Raw genomic sequence first — 23,755 nt, forward strand, 5'->3', positions numbered from 1 at the left:
AGTGGCTGTTAACTTCTTTTCAGCCTTCCGCTTCCGGGTACAAAGTGCAGTCAATGACAGGATCCCTTGTGAACCAGCCCGGACATTGACCCCATCCTTGGCTATGTTCATGTTGTGTGAGTGTCTGCCTGGTGCCAGTAGAGGCCAGAAGAGTGTATCCGTTCCCGGGGAACTGGAGTTAGACTGTTGTGAGCCACCAGAGAGGTGCTGAGCCGTGAACCTGGGTCCTTGGCAGCACCAGCAGACGCTCTAGCCACCAAGCCGTCTCTACTGCTCCACGCCATTAGCATTCCCTGTCCGCTTCATCGCTTCATCCTTAGCACGGCGTCTAAGTCAAAGTCAAGCTTTGCAGAACCAAGGAAACATGTTTGGGTGTAGCCTCCTTCCATCTTAGGAAAGATGAAGGTGTTTTTCTTTGACTCCTTCATTTTAATCCCTTTTAGAAAAATAATGGGTACCTATAGGTGCTGTCTATAAATTAGCACTAGAAGGCACTGTTTCATCACCGTGAAGGTTCCTCTGGAGAACAGAGGAGCCTTTTAAGAGAGCAGTGACCATTTCTTGTTAACTATGTGTAGTATGAATTGTCCGTTCATTGAAAGTAATTATGAATTTACTATTTTCCTCTTTTTAATGAAAATAAATATTTACTCAGATACAAGCTGAATCTAAATTTACCTGATATGCAGAAAGAGGTTTGACTGGAAGAACATGTATAACACTCCAGGGATGAGTGTTCTGAATGGGAGATCTCAAGTGCAGAATAAATCTTTCTATCTCATAATTGTCCTAATTGAAATCTTTCATTAAAGAGTGTCCTTTCTCAACATATCTTATTGAAGGAAATGGAGTGAGCTCCTTCCAGCTAAATGGAGAACGAGACGGGTCACTGTGTCAGCAACAGAGCGAGCATAGAGGCACAGACCTTCCCAGAAAAGAGAAGAAGGATGTACCTGTAAGTGTTGACGCTTGTACACTCACACTTGTGTGCTTTCTCACTATATAGCAAGGGCTGGAACCATAGCAACTGTGTATTCCATAATTACTAGATTGATATTTTAGTCTGTTGACTATTGTGATATTATTTTATTTAAATCATGAAGGTACCGTTGTAAAGGTAAACTGACATAACCTCCTTGTTTAAACTTAGATCCACTTTTTAAGATTTTTTTTTTAATTGATTGTATACAGTGTTCTGCCTGCATGTATCCCTGCAGGCCAGAAGAGGGCAGCCAGATCTCATTACAGATGGCTGTGAGCCACCATGTGGTTGCTGGGACTTGAACTCAGGACCTCTGGAAGAGCAGTCAGTGCTCTTAACCACTGAGCCATCTCTCCAGCCCCTAGATCCACTTTTATTTAGCACATTATAAATCATGATCTTTATGTAAGTCTAACCCAGTGGTTCTCAACCTTCCTAAAGCTGAGACCCTTTAATACAGTCCCTCATGTTGTGCTGACCCCCCAAGCATGAAATCATTTTCGTTGCTACTTCATAACTGTCATTTTGCTACTGTTAAGAATTGTAATGTAAACATCTGTGTTTTCTGATGGTCTTAGGCGACCCCTGTGAAGAGGTCACTCAACCCCAAGGCATCATCACGACACTCAGGTTGAGAACAGCTAGTCTAACCCCTCACTCTGGGATCGTTCACCAAGAGTTGGTGATCCTCCGTGATAAGAAGTGATTCTTTAGACTCTAGCCTTTGTTGGTAGAGTACCTGTCCTGTGAGAGGTCCTGAGTTTGATGACCGGCAGTGCAGAAAATAAGCACTGGCCAGAAAGCTATTATATGTCTAAGTATATGCAGTTACCTAGAGAAAGGGTGCACACCAAACCGGTGGGGGGGTGGGAGGGCAGGAAGTAACTTTGGAAAGACTATGGGAAAATTAAAGATAGCTATTTTATGATGATATTACACTTGTGTATTTTATTCAAAGACATGAGCTTGAAATACAGTATTTTCTTGCCAAATAGCAGCAAACATAATAATAATGATAATGATAATAATAATAATACATGTTCCTTTGCTAGAAGCCAATTAGTAATGGTCTCCCCCCAACACCTAAAGTGCATGTAAGTACTAAGTATCAAATAATTGATTTTCAAACTAGACACAGTGGGAATTGTTTTGGTATATACCTTTGATTGTGTCTGCCTGCTCCCTACCCATATCCCCAGCACTGATGTTACAAGCAGGAACTATAACAATCACACTCAACTGTTCTTTTTTCATTTAAAAAGAAAATTTTATATTTGTGTATATGTGCATGCGTGTGTGTGTGTGTGTGTGTGTGTGTGTGTGTGTGTGTGTTTTCACATATGCACATGTGTGCTTCTGCCATAGCTTCCTGGATTGAGTGTTCTTCCACTGTGTAGGATCCGGGGATAAGACTCAGGTCAGGCTTAGAGGCAGGAGCCTTTCCTTGTGGACGCTTCCTGCCTGTCCTCACATTGATCCTCTCATGAGTCTGTTTATTTTGAATTTGGAGCATGTGTGTGGATTTAAATCAACCCTGCATTTTAGTTTACAATATGAAATTCAATGATGACTTTTTTTTTAATCTTTTTTTCTTTTTCTGAGACAGGGTTTCTCTGTGTATCCCCTGGCTGTCCTAGAACTCACTCTGTAGACCAGGCTGGCCTCAAACTCACAGAGATCCACCTGCCTCTGCCTCCTGAGTGCTGGGATTAAAGGTGTGCTCCACCATGCCTAGCCTCAGTGATTTTTTTTGGTCAAGAAACCAAATGAACATTTTTTGTGTGTGGAGATTATTTTCTTATTTAAGAATATTATGTTGTTTTGGTAGGAAATTCTGATTCTTACTGGCAAATTATTTATTACACAGAGTTAGTTATTGATGCTGATTTGTTTATTATGAAATGATAAAAGAAATGAAATATGATATTTTTTTTCTTTAGCAAAATTGTTGTCATACCAGGAAACTTTGTGTAATACTATCAAAAAGTTTGTTGTGGATGACCAGAACAAATGATCTACTCTCTAAAAAGTCGGATGGAGAGTGACTTGACACATTTGTTTCTGTAAATGTGAGGTTGATGTTAGTGTGAGTGTGTTCTCTGTAGCTTCCCATATTAAAACAAAATAGCTGTGCCTCATGTGTGATGTTGCTGTCCTGTTGATGAGCCCTTATTTTTCCAGATGGGAGCATGTTTTTCAAAGGTTTTCAATGGCTGCCCCCTGAAAATCCACTGTGCCACATCCTGGATAAACCCAGACACGAGAGGTAGTGCCCCAGTTCCTTCCGTTCCTCAGTGTCCTTCCCGAGCTCTGAACGAGTTCCATGTTAACTCCTTTCCTGGGTGTCTTTCTCTGAGAGTTTTGCCGTGTGTGTAGACTTAAGGTAGATGTATTTGTCTGTACTGCTGTCGTGGTCTGAGGTGGCGGGTGGCTCCCTGGGGTTGCTTGGTGGTCACAGCGCCGGGCCTCCCTGACTTCCTGCAGGGGTGTTTCTCTCTCTCTCTCTCCTGCCCAGTGTGTGTTTTCACAGAGCCACCCCTGAAGTGACTTAGACTCTACCTCCCCAGAGGCTAGTGACCGCTTTAGAGGGGTCGGATTCAGAGGAATGAGGGTCTAAGTCAAGGACGTGGTGTTGTTTCTGCATCCCTGCATCCCAACAGCTCCCGTTAACTATGTAGAATACCCATAGCGTCACTGTGAACATCCTTACACGCACGTGCGTAAGAAGACTCCAAGATGAGTTTTCTCACTGGACACTCAGATCTGTTACTTCACAGGGAGCTGGTGCTAGAGCACTTTGGTTTAACCCCCTGCTGTCTGACCACAGGTCTCATGTCAGTACCAGGTCTAAAGGCTGCACAGTTTAGGGGGTTCTCATGTGTTCTAGGTTATTAGAATACTTCTGCTCAGCCCAGAGAAGGTCATAATGTATTCCTTTTACTATCTTAAAAACAGATAGGACATTGGGTAAGGTTCTCTTATCTCCCAAAACAGCAGTTCTCAACCTGTGGGTCACGACCCCCTTGGGGGTCACATATCAGATTACGATTTATAACAGCAGCAAAATAACAGTTATAGAGTGGTAACAAACTGATTTTATGTCAGCACAACATGAGGGCTGCATTAAATGGTCGCAGTGTTAGGAAGGTTGAGAACCACCGCTCTACCTTCAGGTTTGGGTTAAATTTTTATCAGGCAATGATCAGAACATGGGTTGCATTTGTCTTTCAACCAAGTCTTTAGCCCAAGCTGACTTCAAACCTCCCATCTAGTCAGGGATGACCACGAACTTGTACTGCACTTGTCTCTGCCCCCTTCAGTGATTGCACACCTTTGCCACCGTGTCCAGTTTGTGAGGTGCGGGACCAAGCCCATGCACTCTATCCACTGAGCTACATCCTCAGCATCTTTTTCATTTTGTTTTGTTTCCTCTGCCTTCCCAGTTCAGATCCTGTGTTTTTATGTTAGGGGTTACAGAAATAGACAAAAAAAAAAAAAAGTAGTCTCTTGTCTCAGTCACCATCCTGTCGCTGTGAAGAGACAGCAGCTCTTTTGAGAGGAAGCACTTCACTTGGAACTTGGTTGTGATTTCAGAGCTTTAGTCCGTTATCAGCGTGGTGGGGAGTGTGACAGCAGGGATGGCAGTGGAGCAGTTGCTGAGAGCTACATCCTGCTCCATGGGCCAAGAGAGAGCCCGGCCTGGGCTTTGGAAACCTCAAAGCCCACCTCCCAGTGACACGCTTCCTCCAAGGCCACAGCTCCTAATCCTTTCAAACAGCTCTACTCCCTGGTGCCTGAGGGGCCATGCCTACTCACACCACCACATCTGCAGAAACCATTTTTAATCTGCTTTAGTTCTGGTTTTCTCTGTCATTAGCACATGGTCCTCTCCTTAGGGAACTTTAGAAAAAGTAGCTGCAGACTCCGCCAGTCAGTCCCACCCTCTGGGTGGGTGAGTGATGAGTCTACCAGGCCGTCTTCAAGTCCCCTGCTGTAGCGTCTCTCTCACTGTCCTGAGACTAACTTTATATATAACTTAGCTTATGAGTGTCTCATTTCTTCTTCATATTAAAACGTTTAAAATCATAGTATTTTCAGAGGTAACACATATTGACTGAATTTTAGATGATAAACACCTTTCTGAAGTATGTTGTGTATTGAAGTCAGCTAATGACGTGTCTCTGTTGTCTCAGATCAGTACTTGATATTTGGTGCTGAAGAGGGCATTTATACCCTTAATCTCAATGAACTTCACGAGACGTCAATGGAGCAGGTGGGCTGTCTTCTGTATTCCTTCTTGTTAGTTAAGTTAGAAATAAGTTTAACTTGTGAACTGTCATTTTTTTATTCATAAAACATTCAAGGAGCATTTGTTTGCCACATGCTGAAGACAGCCGGGGCTTGGTTCTTGCCCTTGGGAAGCTGGCAGTCCTAGTGAAAGACAGATTCCAGCACTCACACTTTGCCATCACTCTAGAAATCAGCACAGGCTAGAGGCCACAGGTGAATGTCACCAGCACCTCCTGGGAGAGGTGGAAAGATGTGTTTGGGTAGACCTTAAGTGACAAAGACGTGGAGCTGTGAAGCAGTGTGAGGAGTGAGCAAACAGCTGGGAGTCTAGAACAGTAACAATACATTGTCAAACCCCAGAGCTTTGTGTACCCAGCCAGTGGGCAGACCTGTGCTTTGGAAATGCCTGTTTGTGATATAGTGGGAGACAATGAGCCTGTGATCAGAAGATGAAGACATGTTCAGTCTGGGCAGAGGGCTGGGGGGATGGTTCAGTGGTTAAGAGCACTTGCTACACAGACTCCCATGGCTAGCCTGGGCTACATGTACACTAGATTTCACATCCTTAACTACCCACCACATTGCCCCTTATACTTCACTAGAGAAGTCTTTGGCCTGGAGAAAGACAGAAGAATTAGAATTGGCACATCAAATGTCAAGTTCCATAGGACCCCAGGAGAGGTCCCTGTCACAACAGCACACGACAGTGCGGTTTTCAGAGACGGGAAGATGAGAGAGACGAGGACATCAGCCTCACACACCGGGTTCGAGTGCCCATGACATTCTCCTTTAGTAATGTGAATTCACTACAAATAAAATGGAGAAAAACCTGTGAAAAATAACAAGCTATTCAAAAGTAAACATTGCCCTCTTTTCTCAACATTTTCTTTTCTTTTTTGAGGTACTGGGACCAAACTCCCAAGGGTTTGCACATCCTAGGCAAGGCTTCACCACTGAGCTATATCCCCAGCCCTCCTCAACCTTTTTAATTTTTTTAAAAAATTTTATGAGTATGGGTGTCTTAACCTGCATGTATGTATATCTGTGTACCATGTGTGTGCCTGGGCCCTGCAGGCCAAAAGAGGATATTGGATCCCCTAGAACTGGAGTTATAGATGGTCTGAGCTGCCATGTGATAGCTGAGAATATAGCCCAGGTCCTCCACAGAAGCAGGCAGTGTTCTTAACCACTGAGCCATCTCTCCAGCCTCACATGCTCCATCTTCCAGATAAGAGTGCAAAGACCAGCCAGGCAGTGGTGGCACAGGCCTTTAATCCCAGCACTCGGGAGGCAGAGGCAGGCGGATCTCTGTTGAGTTTGAGGCCAGCCTGGTCTACAGAGAGAGTTTTGTGACAACCAGAGCTACACAGAGAAACCCTGTCTTGGGGGAAAAATAATACAAAAACTAAACTAAGTTTACTGAAGTCACATACTTTTTGATAGAAAGTATGATTCTAGGCAAAATATTGACCCTGCCCTTCTTAACCACTGCATTCTTTCATTAAACTGATTTCTTTGCCCAGAACCTAACTTGCTAAAGCAGGTGTTGATCATCTGGAAAACCCTTTTTTAGGTGGTTAAAAAAAAAAAAAATCCAAAATGAAGCTCAATTCTTGACTAAAACTAGGTGTAAATGCCAGTCTGCTGCCCCATGCCAAAACCGTGAAGGCACTTGTGTTCTATCCTCACATTCCTATGTGGTTGTATTGGTTTAGAGAGCACAGGCCTATGTTTGGCACTTAGGAAGTGTTTCTCAGTATTTATTTGTGTGAAAATTGCCATAGGTCAGCACTGATTGGATAAAGTCAGATTCCTGCTGCTGAGACAGTTCTCCCAGATCTAGAATAAGTCACCCCTTCTCTCCACCTCATTGGAGCCAGTAAACACCCACTTGGCTTACAATGTGTTAATGAAACAAAGTAGAAAACAGGTGTTGAAACTGGAATTTAAGACATAGTTAGCTATTGGTACATGGTCTATATTTTTTATGTTTGGTTGGAGGAAGAGTATTTCATGAATGCACTTCCCAAATAAGTGAGATGCAAGCCTTCCAGTTCATTGTTTATTCAGATTATATTAGTAAGGGTTTTACTTTGTTTCTCCCTTCTATTATTACATTTTATTATGACTTGGTGCTCTAATATAGTAGTGTCCTTAGAGCCTTGATGTAGTTTTGTTTTATTTTTCAAGACATGGTTTCTGTGTAGCTTTGGAGCCTGTCCTGGAACTCGCTTTGTAGACCAGGCTGGTCTCGAACTCACAGAGATCCACCTGCCTCTTCCTCCCGAGTGCTGGGATTACAGGCATGCGCCACCACCGCCTGGCATGAGCCTTGATGTATTTTATCATCTCTCCATTCTTCCTATCCCCTACCCTCATCCCAGACCTGTAGGAATTGCCAGAGCAAGCCCAGCCAACAAGCTTGTAATCATGTATGTAATCAGGTACTCAGCAGGTCTGGTTAGGGATTGAGTGTTTGGCCCACTTCAGAACTGCTTTGGGAGGTGTGGATGAGGTCCGAGAACTAGCATGTCTAACATAGGCCCAGGTCATGCTGATGGTACTGGTCCAGCAGCCACTGAGCAGACCGCTCATGCTTGTTAATGAAAGGTCTCCATGAGACCAGCCGTTTTTTGCCTTTCAAGTATATTGATTCGCTTTTCTTTGCCCCAGTACTCAAATGTCACCAAGTTTTTCATCATGGTCCCTTGTAGCCTTTCTCTCTACAAACCTAGGTTTCAGTGTCTCTTCTTCTACATTATGTTCTTTTTTTCTGCATTATGTTTGCGCATGTACTTGATAAGTACATTTTAAGAATAGTTCACAGGCTAGGCAATGGTGGCGCACGCCTTTAATCCGAGCACTCAGGAGGCAGAGCCAGGCAGATCTCTGTGAGTTCAAGACCAGCCTGGACTACCAAGTGAGTTCCAGGAAAGGCACCAAAGCTACACAGAGAAACCTTGTCTCGGAAAAAAAAAAAAAAAAAAAAAGAATAGTTCACAGGAGAGACTTAATCATTTAACCCAAAACCAAAAGAAAGGAATAGATGTTACTTAAAATGTTTTTATGTTTTTATTCTCTGTGGGGTTACGTAGCCCCTCATTACAGGGTGACAAGTTAATCATGCTATGTTCAAACTTAGATTATGTTGGCAGTTTGCTTCCTTTGATGTAGTTGTGAATGTGCATTTTAAATACTGAAGAGCGGGGGCTGGAGAGATGGCTCAACAGTTAAGAGCACTGGCTGCTCTTCCAGAGGTCCTGAGTTCAATTCCCAGCACCCACATGGTGGCTCACAACCACCTGTAATGAGATCTGGCATCCTCTTCTGGCCTGCCAGCATACATGCAGGCAGAACACTGTATACATAATAAATAAATAAATCTTAAAAAAAAAAAAAAGTTTTTAAAAATAAAATAAATACTGAAGAGCTGGCCTCTTGGCATTCAGCTTGCATAGTGCTGTGTACACATGTGCGTGGCTATTGTGTGTTAACCTCTAAACTTGGTGTGTTGTTCGGCAGCTCTTCCCCCGCAGGTGTACGTGGTTATACGTGATGAACAATTGCTTACTGTCCATATCTGGTGAGTGTCGCCCTTTCCCACCTTAGCCATGCTCGGTGCTTGTTATCTCCTCTTATGCGCTGCTTGTTTCTCCGCAGGTAAAGCTTCTCAGCTCTATTCCCATAATTTACCAGGGCTTTTTGATTATGCAAGACAGATGCAAAAGTTACCCGTATCGATTCCAGCACACAAGCTCCCCGACAGAATACTGCCCAGGTAACCGCTGAGTTGTTTCTAGCCGTAGAGATCACTCACTCACACCCTTGCTCTGTAGAAGGCAAAGGTTTGGGCTGATAGAAGGTTTTCATTAGAAAGTCATGTTGTAATGTATTTTCACAAGGGCTCCTTTGCCATCTTTTTATTCTAAAATCATTGTCATTTGTGCTTTCTAATTACAGTAACATTTTCTCCCTGAATTTTTGCCTGTCTTTTCTGCAAAAATAAAGCTAAGTTTTCATGTAATCATACATTATATACACCACCCTTGCTTTTAACATGTTTGTGTTAACTTACATAAAGTGAGTTTTTTTCAAAGTACAGTTTCTAAGCCTGGAAAATCCAAATGATTTATTGAATTAATGTGTTCTGCATTTGGAGCTAATTGGCGGTGAGGAGTTTTGCTTTGGTAGTCTCCGCATTTTTAATCATGCTGAGCTCTTGTACTAGTCTTTTTATTGTACTAGTCTTCCTCATTTGTTGTTGACTTGAGCATAATGTAGCCAGTCTCCCTTTGCAAGATTCTTTGTAAAGCCAGTGCTGAAAACCCTTAGCCTCCAGGTACTGTGAAGATCCGTTGTTAACTTCTGAGTTACAGTGTGGCCGTGGTTTGCTCCTTTGTGCACAAATGTCCTTTAAAGACTTTGATTTATTTTTATTTATTTATTTTTTATTTATTTATTTATTTATTTGTGTGTGTGTGTGTGTGTGTGTGTGTGTGTGCGCGCGCGCGCGCGCGCGCATGCGTGCGCGCACCCACAGAGACATTGGATCCTCAGCACTGGAGTTACAGGCAGTTAGGAACTATCCTGCACGGGTACGAGGAACTAAACTTGAGTCTTCTGAAGAGTAGGAAGTGCTGTTAACAGCTGAGCTCTTTCTCCATTCCTGACAAACTTGTTTTTTAATAGTCTTCTGATGAAAGCCATTTAAAAACTTATGCTTTTCTGTCTTAAAGTAGATATATCAAACTTAATTGAGTATTTTTATGATTGCTCAGAATTGTGATTTGGGGCTTCAGTTAGGATAGTAACAGCTATATTTGTAATTTTTCTTTTAACTGCCACTTTGTGCTGCTGTTTGTCCACATACCTAGTATAGTGCCTTTTCCTCCAGCTTTGTAACTTAATAATCCAAAATGCTGTGGGCATAAAGGCCAGCCACCAAATGTATAGCTGAGCTGTTCACATTAACCTGCCCCGGTATAAAGCTCATAGACTGTAAAAAGATGTTTTGTTGAGAGGGAAAAATAAAGACTAGGGGCTAGATGGATGCTCAGTGGTTAAGAGCATTGGCTGCTCTTCCAGAGGACCCAGGTTCACTTCCCAGCACCACATGGAAGATCTCAACCATATGTGTGAAGCCAGAGGATCACCAATACCGGACCCTACATCTTCTTCTGGCCTCTCAAGCACTGGGCACATGGTGGTACACAGACATGCATGCAGGCAAAACACTTACACACATAAAACAAAATAACATTTTAAAGGCATATTTTTTTGCTATATAAATGTTGTACACAGACCATGTTTTAGAGGGCTTTGTGCTTGGGTCTTTGTTTTTAACTATGTGTACTTTTTCAGTTTTGACTGACTATACATGAAGTGTTCCCATGTGCAGATGAGACCCTGTCCATGAATAAGATATCTTCCTTTAAGAACTTTCCATATAGGAAGATTTAACCCCTCTCTGCATATTTTACCTCTAACTCATTACTTTAGGAATTTTGTTATAATTAACCTGCGGCGTTAGAAATACCCACAGATATTTCCTTCCCTTTCCATCTTCATTATCTAGCAATCAACTACCATAACATGCCTGACATCCCAGCACTCAGGAGGTAAAGGCTAGTCTTAGGTACATGGCCTTGGAAGTCAGCTACGACTACAAAACCCTGTCTTTAAGGGGCAGGTGGTTGGAGAGATGGCTTGGGCACTTGTGGGGAGAGGGAGGGTTGGTTAAGAGCATGTAGTGCTCTTGAAGAGAATCTTGAGTTTAGTTCCCATCGGGCAGTTCACAACCTGTAACTCTAGCTCCAGGGGATCTAGCGCCCTCTTGTGGCTTCTGCAGGCACTTGCACGCAAATGAAATAAATCTTTAAAAGATACATTTAAGTATCTTTGTATTTTTTTAATTGCAGTTTTAAGATGTAGCTGGAAATTTATTTTGCCCAGTACATTTGAGTCAGATGTTTATAGAACCTCTGAGATCACATTTGCCAAAAATGGAATTCACCAATACTGGTAGACATTAGAATTGTGAAGCAAGGGGAGGTCCTGCCAGTGGCTACAGTAGCAAGACAACTTTAAAAAGTTCTTTTAACATTTATTCTTATTTCTGTGGATGTGTGTGTATGTGTCTATGTGGGTACATGCATCTGAGTGCAGGTACCTGCAGATGCCAGAAGAGGGCGTCAGAGCCCCTGGAGCTGGAATTGCAGGCAGTTGTGAAGCACCTGACGTGTGTTGGGTTTGGAACTCAGGTCCTCTGGAAGAGCAGTGTGTGCTCTTAATCGCTGAGCCATCAGCCCACTAAGACAGCTTTGTACACAACTTACTGCAGTCTGTGTGTTGAAAATGCCTTCTCCTGGTTTCTGGCTCTCTTCATTTTTGTCACTGGTACTTTTTTGTAAACTGGAGCTACTAAGGCAGCCATTGAATGTCACCTGTAATTTGAGGGGCTAGGGGTGTGCCGATGGAGACTGCAACTTCCTCTGTGTGTATTTCATGTAGTCTATTGGTTTTACATTTTAAAATGTCATTCCTAAGGTCATATTCTTCTGTATTCAAAATACTCCATGGTTTTGTTTTAACTTAAAAGTTTAATCCATTTGGAATTAATGGGAGGACCTGAGAAAGGAATCCAATGTATTTTAACCTCTTACATTTATTTACTTATTTACCTACTGTCTGTGTGTGTGTGTGTGTGTGTGTGTGTGTGTGTGTGTGTGTGCGTGCACGTGCACACTCGTACCACAGCATGTGTGAGGAGATTAGATGACAGCCCTCCACCAACAGGGTGCCAGGAATCAAACTCCAGTCATCAAACTTGGTAGCAAACACCTTTCTTCACCCACTGACCTGTTCTGCCGGCCCTGTATTCTTCCTTTAACGTAGACTCAGCAGAACTAATCTTTAGTTCATGCTTCCCCCTGATCTGTAACAGCATCTTTGCAATGTACTGTTTGCCTGCCTGCATCACATACTCTTCTCCATTCCAATTTAGGAAGTTTGCTGTATCAGCAAAAATCCCTGAAACCAAGGGCTGTCAGAAGTGCAGTGTGGGTAAGTGGACTCCTGCTTTGCAGAACATAATGGAGCCATGTGAGGCTCACGTCTTATGGGATGTAGCTCAACTCCCCTCAACCCTCAAGTAAAGCAGAATTCTTGGCCTTTCTATGTCTGTGCAGACTAAGACAAATACAGCCCCCTCCACATAGCAGGTGCTTAGCAAATGTTTTGTTGATTTGTTTTGTTCGTTTTGTTTTGTTTTTGAGACAGGGTTTCTCTGTGGTATTTTGGTGCCTGTCCTGGACTCACGCTGTAGACCAGGCTGGCCTCGAACTCACAGAGATCCGCCTGCCTCTGCCTCCCGAGTGCTGGGATTAAAGGCGTGCGCTGCCACCACCGCCCAGCTTTTGTTGATTGTTATAATCACGAGATGGTGGGGTGACTTTTATCCCCGGAAGTAAGCATGGCATGTTCTCTGTGAATGGTTACTTTTCACGCACCCCTCTGCTTACAGAGGCTCAGGCAGCTGCTCTTGTTCACTCAGTGTGCACTCTGATACTGTGGTTGTGAAGCAAGTGTTCATGATATGAAGGCTGCCGTTCCCCTGGGCACACACTTCTGGACCAGATTGCCACCCACCCTTATAACAGCTCGGTTTCTGATTACACATGACAACAAAAGCCCAAATGAATTCCTTCCCTGAAGGAGCTGTGGAAGGAGGGACGGGAGCACACTGTCATTACACTGCTGGGTGTGTGGAAAGACCGCTAAACACAGGCCCCTGAGAAAGGCCTCTGGGCTGTGCAGGCCTCAGGAGGATGCACTGGGAGTGCTGGAGAGGACATTGGACACAATGACATAAACATGAGGGACAATGAATCCTGTCACCGGCATGTGTGGTTCTAGTACCCCACTGGAGGCAGGTTGCAGAGGTGGGTGGATTCTGTGGACAGATGAAGTAGGTATGTGCGGACTCATGTGCACGTGGACTCTGCTACAGTACACTAACAAGGACTAACTGAGCTAGACAGGAGCAGTGCAGACAGACAAGCTGGGAAGGCTGAGGCCTCAGGTCCAGAGGCCGGACAGAAAGCTCAGAAGACATGAGAAGAGCTGCTGGGGCTGAGCTGCTGACAGGGCCGTGTGGTCCTGGTCCTTGAGCGGCAGCTAACCCATCCACCCGCTGACTTGGCTCTGTGTGAAGAAAGAGACGTCTTTTCCTCGTCTCTGATTTCCCATCTGGGCTTCTCTGTTGGCTTTGGCTGGGTAGTATTGCCTCAGTGCCTCTGCCTTTTAACTGTTTCGAACCTATTTGAAGTTTATGGATTTTGTCCTTTATACGGTTTTGGAAAAACCCCTTATTTCCATGTATTTAACTATACCTTAAATGTAAGAAAAGCTAAAAAACCTGAGGCAATTGGGTTTAATTATTTGTAAGCTTATATAATAAAATGTGACTAGTGCCTGTAATGTCTTGCAGTGACCTCAGAAGGGGTATAATAAAAAAGAGGATAAGTAAATATTTTAGTTTTTAGAAGCCAAGCTCTGCACAGTACTGTCAACAGCACCCTGTGGCCACCTGAACTTGAATGTCCTATCATTTGACAACTTCTCCCCAAATTCACTTCGGCCCTTTCTTCAGTATGGCATAGCCTCAGCTAACTCCCCTGACACTGTGCACACGACACCGGATCGTGTCAGCAGCCTCACAGGTGCACGTAAACAAAGATCCTTTAAGTGCTGGGGGCACCTCTCACCATCTGAAACAGTATTTCCCGTTCCCCCTTCTATATAATTAAGAACTAACGGGGGGCCTGCTTTTGAGTTTTCGTTAAAAATATTTGGGGAGGGGACGGGGGGGGGGGGCACGTAACTATTGTTGTAAGGATTGTATATGCTAAGAAAACTAATATTTACTTTTTTGCCTCCTCAGTAAGAAATCCTTACACAGGCCATAAATACCTGTGTGGAGCGCTTCAGACTAGCATTGTTCTATTAGAATGGGTTGAGCCAATGCAGAAATTTATGTTAATTAAGGTAAGCATTCCTGGCATCCTTAGTATGAGCCCCTTGTTAGCTTTTCGGTTCTTTAAGAGAAAACTCTTTTTCTGCTAATTCTCAATTCTGATGAGTTTTGGACTGTGTGGTAGATTGTAAAAGCTACATTGTTGGCCACGTGAAAGTTCTACAAGAAACCAGAGAGGCAGTTTAGGGTATAGCAGTGAGGGACTGGAAAGAGCCCAGCCTTCCCATGGCCTCGGGAGAACTGGGGGCTTTAAGTTTCCCTAGGATCTTTCACTAATAATTCATCTTCAAAATATTTTCAAGGAAGGTCTGGGCGTGGTGGTGCCTGTGATCCTAGCACTTGAGAGAGGGAGGCAAGAGGATCAGGAGTTCAAGGCCAGGCTGGGTAATGAGACCCTGCCTCAAAAAAAGGGAAATCTTTTTAAAGTCTAAAGAACAGCAGTCCCGCCGAGTAAATGCCAAGTGACGTTTTTCCAGTTGTTGTATTTGCTCTGGTGTGGTTGTGTTTCGTGAGCATTTGGTCCCTGTGGAATAACGGTCAGGGACCTGGAATAGGTGCCTCCAGAGCTGTGGTACAGAACGGAAAGTCCCAGCACTGACTTCCTGTCACCTGAAGCCTACAGACAACAACAGACAACTTTGGTCCTCATTGACGCTAAAGAGAATCTGAAAACCTTTTGAGGCAGTAATTCCAAAACAGAATTCACTGCACCAGAAATTCTCTAACTCGCAGCCTAAGGGGAAGTAGCTCTAATTTTATAGAGCATGCGGCCTTTTTGAGGCAAAATTGTTGTGTGGTTTTTTTTTTCAGCCTCTCTTTTATCTTGCCTAGTTCAAAAAAGTATTTCCCTAGGTGGAGCCGGAATATCTGTACAGTTTGGATTTTCCAGTCTCTCCCTGCCTTTCCTTCCTTATTTTACTTCAGCTACATCCTTCCTGGTCCTCCCATTCTTCACCTCTATAAAGTGAAGACTTCCCTGGTATCCATTATTCCCCACACCGAGAGGATGATTAGGCTTCAGCATGAATGGCTTCCATGGGTCACTTTCTGTTGTGTTAGACCATGTATCCAGTAAAGGGACTAGAAAGATCAAGAACGTGCAGAAAGGTCTGGGGACGTGGTTCAGTAGATAAGACTGCTTGCTGTACATGCATGAGGCCCTCCTGTGGATCCTCATGTAAAAGGAGCGGTGGGTATAGCCATATGCAGGAGAGAGGGAAGAGGGTGGGGAGGGTCTCTGGGGCTGCTGGCCAGCCTGCCTGTCAGAGAAATAGCAAGCTCCAGGATCAGTGAGAGACCCTGTCTCAAAGGAATAAGGAAATGAATGATGGAGACAACACCTGACAGCCTCCTCTGGCCTCCACACACACATGACACATACATACAACACACAAAGCACACAGGAGGAAATAAGTGCAGCAAGTCTCAGGGCCCCCCTCCATGGCTCCTCTTTTCTAAGTGAATGGCACTGGGGAGCTTGATCTGAGTGGCTAGTGAGGCCTGTGGCCAGCATTCCGAGACAGCGGGTCAGTGCACACTGGCCCCTCCCGCAAGACTGTCCCGCACCCTCTTCCTGATGTTTCTTGAACTCCCCTTCCCGTGTCTGCTTTATGACTTCTCTGCACTGCACATCTCATTTATGAATTTGATACTCAGTTTTCTCTGTGCTTCTGTACTGTGACTGTTTATTAGATGCATTCAAAACTTGCTTTCTGTGTTCTTCCTCTTGGTGGTATTTCTGGCAGTGTCTGCCACCTCATTAGGCTATATTTTTGTTTTATCATAAGTAAGGTTAAAGTAGAGATCTTCCCAACCACACTGTTTTCCCTCTGAAGACTCGATGCTGTGTGCTAGAGTAAGTCAGATATAGGGACTGCCCTCTCTCACTGGAGCTCCTGAGTCTACATCAGGAATCCATGCTGTTAGTGACTTCTGTACTCAGCCTGATAGCACCAAGAGTCAAAGCCTGTTGGCTCCCTTCATGCTCAGAACAAAAAGATCCAGAAAGGACCATTTTCTTCCTTTTTTAGTAGTCTTAACCACATCTGAAAGTTCTTCAAATTCCCTGACCATAAATGGGAGGTTGGGCTGAAGATAGCCATTAGGATTAGGAGCACATTCTGCTCTTAGAGAGGACGGTCCCCAAACCCACATCAGGTGGCTGGCACCTCCTGTAACTGCAGGTCCATGGGATCTAAGACCTCTGCCTCCTCCAGCACCTGTAGACACACATAATTGAAACTTAAGTTATTTTAAAAGTAAGACAGGCTTAGGTCTGGAGAGATGAATTAGTGGTTCTTCTTCTTCCAGAGGACACAGGTTCAGGTCCCAACACCAACACAGTGGTTCACAACCATCTGTAACTCCGACCTTAGGAATCTGCCCCCTCCTCTGGCCATGAACACTAGGAATGTGTCCTGTGAATGCCCGTCCCTTCTGTAGATTACCTCAAGTCGAGTCGTAAGGCAAGTGTTTAACACTGGTGGATGGCACATCTAACCAATGGCTGGCTGTCCCAGTGTCTGTCCCCACCCTCCCTGGGCTCTCATGCTTGGTGTCACTCAGTTTCAGCCCTTCTAGTGGATATGGGCACATTGTGTTGTTTTGCCCCTGCTTAGTCATGAAGTTAGTCCCTTATTTGCAGATCTCCAAGCTGGGAATGTATTTGTTTTCTTTAGAGCAATATAAAAACAATTGTGAAGTTACATAAAATGAAAGAGTAGCATTGTGTCAAAGTTAATGTATTGATGAAGTCACTTGAGATGGGAGGCCCGTTCCTTTTGTTCATGTGTGGGTTGGTATTGCTTGCCTTTCCTCCATGTTTGCTCGTCTGGTAAGAAAAGCAGATGAGCAGAACTGAAGAACTTAGTGGTGCAGGGCTAGTCAGACACTCAGCTCCTGAACTTCATTTTCTAGCTCTCTCGAGAGATTCCTCTCCGGCACTAGTATCCAAAACTGTGTGATTTCAACTTGATGTTAATAAAGATACTTTGAACTTCAGATTTATCTGCACACTCTGGGTCCCTGCAGCAAGAAGCGGTCTTGAGAGCAGAAAGCTCTTCTGTGTCCGGGGAGGCTCAGATCTCTCCCCGCTGCCCCGGATGCTGTGGCCTCGGCCCCTCTGCTCAACGTGTTTGTGTCTCCCTCCAGCACATAGACTTTCCGATGCCCTGTCCACTCCGGATGTTTGAGATGTTGGTGGTCTCGGAGCAGGAGTACCCTCTGGTGTGTGTTGGGGTCAGTAGAGGGCGAGACTTCAACCAAGTGGTTCGATTTGAGACTGTCAATCCAAACTCTACCTCGTCATGGTTTACAGAGTCAGGTTTGTGATCCTTATGGAGTTAGTAAAGCTACTGCATGTGGTTGTTTTAAAGACCATAAGTGTTCTGTACTTCCCAACAAGCAGAAACTGCATAAAAAGCCGGTCTTAAATAACTGGAAGAAGAGATAACATGCTCTACATTATAGCCAGAGTGTTTAACACATTTAAAACAACTTGAAAAATACATATATAGAAAGTGTATACACTCCTTAAATGTGGACATGAATTTGGTGTGTGAATCTGTTATATGCCTTTTTGTGGCCAAAATACATACCAGGAACAACTTAGATTTATTTTGGTTCATGGCTTCAAAAGATTTCAACCACTGTGGTAGGGAAGACTCCTGTGGGACGGAGCAGAGCAGTTCATGGCAGTGGGAGCTTGTGGTGGGCCCTCATTCAGATCATGCCCGACCAGGAAACAGAACAAGACAGGAAGTTGGAGACAGGCTGTTTATACCCCTTGAAAGCCTTGTCCCTATGGATGAGCTTCCATCAGCTTCTTAAAATAGCACCGCCAACCATTCGGAAACAAGACTAAAACAGGGGCCAGCAAGAAGGCTCAGAGGGTAAAGGTGCTTGCTACCAAACGTGATGACCAGAGTTCTATCCCAGAGACCAACTGTTAGGGTCCTAGAGAAGTCCCACAAAAGACTGCCAGCCATATATGCAATCAACAAGAGCATTTAATTCTCAAAATAAGAAGTACCGGCATGCTGGGGCCGCACATCCAACACAAAGGCAAAATGGAGACCCGGAGGGAAGCTTGCAGGCTCTTTTATTCACAGCTCAAGGAATTCTAAAAGCAGTTAGGTCATTCTATGATTGGCTGTGAGTGGCAATCAGATTAGTATGTTCCTGATTGTTTAGGGCTAGCAGAGGTGGACAAGTCCCAGGCTGTCCTTATTTGGTTATTGCCCAAGCTACTGTGGCGCTGCCTCAGGCCTGGTGTGTGCAGTTCCCCTCATCCTTGCCATTGGGGGCACTGGTGATTGATTGCCTTTTGTTCGTGGCTTCCTCAGAAACTGTCTGTCCAGTTTCAAGAGGCAGGAACTAGGGCCTGATTCTTAACTGAGTTCTTAGGAGCCTATCATGGTGTTTGCCTGGCCTTCTCACCACTTGGCAGAGCACTGACTCCTGCAAGTTGTCCTCTGGCCTCCCCATCATACTGTAACTCACATGCACACACACATGTAAATACATTTGTAAAATGTACAATGAAAGGTTTAAGGCATGTGCCGATTGAAGACATTTCAGATCCAGACCACATAACCGTATATATTTGTTAAACGTTTTTTCATAGGAACACACATGTCTTACCATAAAATGACGTAGATCCCAGTGTGGTCTTCTGACTTTTGAGGAATATATTACTTAAAGTCATGCACTTCAGACAGCTCTGATCACTTCTGTGGACTGCTGGTGTGGCAGGGTAGGAAGTACATATTTAATCACAGTCCACACAGGCCAGGAGCTTCGGTGGCTGCAGAGAAGGCACAGAAGTGAGGAGCCCAGGCTGCTCTCGCAGAGGACCCAAGTTCAGTTCCCAGCACCCATGGCAAGCAGCTCACAACTACTTGTAACCCCAGCTCCAAGGGATTAAAAAGTGTACACACAAAGCCTGGAGTCCAATCCCAAGTGCTCTCTCTCCCTCTCAAAATATAGAAGTCACATTTCGAGTAATTTTACTTTGAAAAGGCTGTATTAATATTTCCAACTGAATCATGTTTCTCAAAAACCAAGTAACAGTTTAAGACATGGGCAAATAATCTTAATATTTTGATACTGTTTTCCATCTCTTTTCACACTAATTTTTAGAGTTTTACAGAATTCAGTTGTTTGGTGCTACTATTCAGATAAAGATTAAGGCTTACTTAAGTGTATGTTAATGAAGAACCTTTACAGCTGCCAGAGGCCAGGCCTGGAAGTTCACACCAACAGACCCAGCACTTAGGAGGCTGAGTCGGAAACATGGCCTGGGCTACATAACAAGGACCTTGTCTCAAAATATTTTTTTAAATGTAGGCATTTCATAACATTTATATTTTCGGGTGTTTAAATTTAATGTTTACCTTTTTAACCTCACTGTGTCACTTTAGTAAGATATCAATCAAAGCGGTGACTGAGTAGTTAGTGAAAGCTAGTGCTCCCCACATGAGAACTGCATCAGAGAGCTGCTAGACCCCAGCTCCAGAGTGCTTCCTCTGTGAGCCACAGTCAGTGCTGGTGATGTTAAGGAGACCACCATGCTTTAAGAGAATAGCACCAGGCCGTGGTGGTGCAGCTGGGCGGTGGCGGCGCACACCTTTAATCCCAGCACTCAGGAGGCAGAGCCAGGCGGAACTCTGTGAGTTCGAGGCCAGCCTGGGCTACAGAGTGAGTTCCAGGAAAGGCTCCAAAAGCTATACAGAGAAACTCTGTCTTGAAACAACAGGGGGAGGGGGAGGGGAAGGAGGAGAGGAGAGGGGGGAGAGGAGAGGAGAGGGGGGAGGGGAGAGAGAGAGAATGAGAATAGTGTAGGGGCTGGAGAGATGGCTCCATGGTTAAGAGCACTGGCTGCTCTTCCAGAGGATGTGGGTTCCATTCCCAACACCCACGTGGCAGCTCACACACCTGTCTGTAACTCCAGTTCCAGGGGCTCTTCTGACCAACTCAGGAACCAAGCAGGGAAGTGGTGCACAGACAGACATGTAGGCCAAACACCCATGACACATAAATAATAAAATAATTTTCTTCATATTCTTGTATACCCAAATCTCAGACTAATAGAGAAGTCAGTGGAAGGGAGGCTACATTAGAAAACCTTCGGAATGATGTCTCCTGTAGTTGGTACTCTTGTACTCAGTATCTTTAGTGAAACTTTAAATGATTTCAAGTTCAGAAACATATGTAAGTTCGTGACTATTTCTGAAGTGTCTGTGAGGATATTTGAAAATAACTCCTATATAATTCACTTTCTCGGGTATTAAATCTATATTGCCAAGTTGCTGAACAGGCTCTTCCTTTATGGCAACTTACCCCAGTTACCTTAGCAAGTATTAGGTCTGAATAGCCCTTTTACAGAAATTTGATTATAGTTTGAAACTCACATTGTACTGTAGCAAAATAATAGACCTAAAGAGCTAGTTCTGTGGTAAATAAGCCAGATTGAACTCTCACACTTAACAATGACCTTTAAATGTCTTATCTTCAGTTGTTGAACAACCCATTGATGGTGAAAGCCCTTTTACTTTTTTCTCTTTAAAAATACTGTAGAGCCACGTGTGGTGGTACACACCTGTAATCCCAGCACTTCGGAGGTGGAGGCAGGAAGATCAGGAGTTCGAGACCAATCTCAGCTACATAGTGAGTTCAAGGCCAGCCTGGACTACTTGAGACCCCCCTCCCCACAACAACAACCATACACACACTCCACCTGTGGAACGTTTTGCTGTGCAATAGAGAATAGACGTCTCAAAAGACAAACGTGAAAGAAACGGTTTTCTGTAATGTCAGGCAGGAGTTTGTTGGAAGTCCAGAGACTGTTAAGAAAAAGAAGAGTAAGCAGAGGGCCTGGGGCGCACGCCTGTAACCCCAGCACTCGGGAGGCGGAGGCACAGAGATTGCTGGAAGTTTAAGGCCAGCACAAGCTACACCAAGCTAGGTTCCAAACTAGCCTGGGCTAAGAGAGGGACAGCCTGCCAGAGACCTGGGCAGGGATGGAGGTTGAGAAGGAGAGAAAGAGAGAGGGGACAAAAGACAGACAGACAGACACACACACACACACACACACACACACACACACACACACATACACACACACGAACTGAGGAACTTCTGTACTTGGGTGGGGAATAGCAGATATTAAATGCTTTCACAACATGTGGAGCCCCAGGTGTTGAGCAGCCCACTGAACTGAATCGTATTTCTTCAGAGAGACTTTGCGGAAGGAAGATGTGTATAATACAGCCCTTTGCAGTATTACGAGGTTTCTCTTTGGCTCTCCAAAAGTCTGTTACATTCTCCATTATCCACCGTGTCCCTGTGAGACAGTTGGGACGTGCATGCTTTCCAGTTCTGTCTTTATTTGACAGGAAAAGAATTCTGAGTGAGAAATATTTTGCTGTCAGTGTCAATAATGTCTTAGATCTCTGAAGTGTTTGAATTTTAAATGCACTCTAATTGTTACATAAAAGGCCTCATTTCCTGACAAAAGACTTTACAACAGCTCCCTTCCAAGAAACTTACCATGGTTTTATCTGAAGGATTTCCATAAATACAGAAAATATCTCTCAGAGTTCACGAGATGAAGAGAGAGGGAATGATTTGGACTTTCATTTCTATGGGCCCCGGCTCTCACCCTCGAGTTTCTCGGGGATCTGGAGAGTATTGTTCGGGCACCAGTGTCTCCCAAGGGTAATCTGGGGCCTGGGTGACGACTTGATGGCAAGCATGAGGAACTGTGTTTGGATTCCCAGGACCCACGTGTCGTGCATCTGTAACCTTAGTGTGGGGACAGTCAAAGGACTCCAGGGGCTTGTTGGCCAGCCAGTTTAGCTGAAACAGCAAGTTCAGGTTCAGTGAGAGGCCCTGACTCAAGAGACTAGGAGAGCTGTAGAAGACACCCAGCGCTGACCTCTGGCCTACACACAGAGCACAGGCAAGCACACACACACACACACACACATAACTGGCTACACACCCCACAGACACATTGTGAGCTTCTGGAAAAAGCTTCAGTGTTTTAGCTTATTTCCAGTTAAAAAGTAATTTGTTTACTCTCCAATTCTTTCATTAATACACATTGATCACATGAGCTAAGAACATCTGGTGATATTCAAAGCCCAGCCCAGATCTCCCAGAAATTGGCCAGGATGGTATTGGCAAGGCAAGAAGACTCCTGACTTCAAATGTAAATATAAATAGCGTTCTCACTAGCAGTAGACCAGTCAGGAGCCGGCTCTGCTGTGCCTGATGTCCACATCAGTGTCAGAACACACGTGACCCAGTGCAGACTGTGTGCCCTGGAAGAGACGTCCATCCATTTCAAAGGCAGCAGTCTTTCTTTGTGTAAGAAAAAAATACATTGTAAATATTGTAGCTTTCTGTAACTGTATCCTGCATGTTTGTGTTTTAGATACCCCGCAGACAAACGTCACTCATGTAACCCAGCTGGAGAGAGACACCATCCTCGTGTGCTTGGATTGTAAGTGTCCATTTGTGTCTTCTCTGGGAAGATTTCTCTCCTCAGACTATTTGAGTGACTTCTGTCTTTCTGTAGGTTGTATAAAAATAGTGAATCTCCAAGGAAGATTGAAATCCAGCAGGAAATTATCATCAGAGCTCACCTTCGATTTCCAGATAGAGTCCATAGGTGAGTTGTTGCTTTGTATTTCTTTGCATTGTGAACTGTTTAAAATGGTCTGTCTGATAGTTACTGACATTGTAAATATATATTGTTAAGGCCTTTTTCATTTGGCTGTAATAGCATGAGGTCACTGTCAGGCTTCCTTCTTACACATTCTCTAGTTTGTGTAACAGTCACATACACTGTAAATGGTTCCTTCCTTTCAGATGTGGCATTCACAAAGTTAAATAGTATTTGTTACGACGTGTTTATGAGTTTACATTTCCTCCAGCGTCCTATAGACTCCCTATCGGTGCTTTGTACATCCTGCTGCATTTGCAATTGTTGCAAACTGCTCAGAGAGTGTGGTTTGTAAGAGTTCCTTCAGCCAGGAGTAGTGATGCATCCGTGTGTCCCCAGATCTCAAGAGACTGAGATAGGAAGATTGTGAGCTCATGGCCAGCCTGGGCTACATAGCAAATTCCAGTCCAGCTCAGAAACCTACCATCTCAAGACCCTATCTCTAAACCATAAACAAAATGTACTTCTTGCCATATTCTCATGAGTGGTTGTAGTTTCTGGAGGGGATTTCTGGCATATCAGCATCTTAAAGTGCTGAGAAAGTAAAACAAAGTGATCACAGGGCTGGAGAAAAGAATAGTTAGGGTTAACGTGCACAGGTTTGTGGTGGTGTTGTTTTTAATGTCGTGCATGGGTTTGAGGTTTGGGGTGAGGTTTTTTGTTTGTATTTTACCAGTAGAATAGTTTTTCATGTACATACTTTGGCAGAGGCCAAGGTCAA

The 23,755-nt window shown here is 44.2% G+C and overlaps 1 protein-coding gene across 4 annotated transcripts in view; it reads left to right on the plus strand.

Moving 5' to 3' along the window:
- Positions 1–23,755, plus strand: part of Map4k3 (mitogen-activated protein kinase kinase kinase kinase 3) — a 156,865-nt gene that overhangs the window by 127,549 nt on the left and 5,561 nt on the right. For all 4 annotated transcript variants that reach the window (XM_036170533.1, XM_036170532.1, XM_036170534.1 and 1 more), the window contains 11 exons: positions 843–955; positions 2,035–2,076; positions 3,164–3,248; positions 5,176–5,255; positions 8,795–8,855; positions 8,933–9,050; positions 12,276–12,334; positions 14,214–14,317; positions 17,457–17,628; positions 22,744–22,812; positions 22,888–22,980. In XM_036170533.1, the coding sequence (XP_036026426.1) occupies positions 843–955; positions 2,035–2,076; positions 3,164–3,248; positions 5,176–5,255; positions 8,795–8,855; positions 8,933–9,050; positions 12,276–12,334; positions 14,214–14,317; positions 17,457–17,628; positions 22,744–22,812; positions 22,888–22,980 (996 nt within the window). The remainder of the gene's footprint in view (positions 1–842; positions 956–2,034; positions 2,077–3,163; positions 3,249–5,175; positions 5,256–8,794; positions 8,856–8,932; positions 9,051–12,275; positions 12,335–14,213; positions 14,318–17,456; positions 17,629–22,743; positions 22,813–22,887; positions 22,981–23,755) is intronic.

Source organism: Onychomys torridus, chromosome 21 (genome assembly GCF_903995425.1).
Source record: "Onychomys torridus chromosome 21, mOncTor1.1, whole genome shotgun sequence".
NCBI classification, from domain to species: Eukaryota; Metazoa; Chordata; class Mammalia; order Rodentia; family Cricetidae; genus Onychomys; species Onychomys torridus.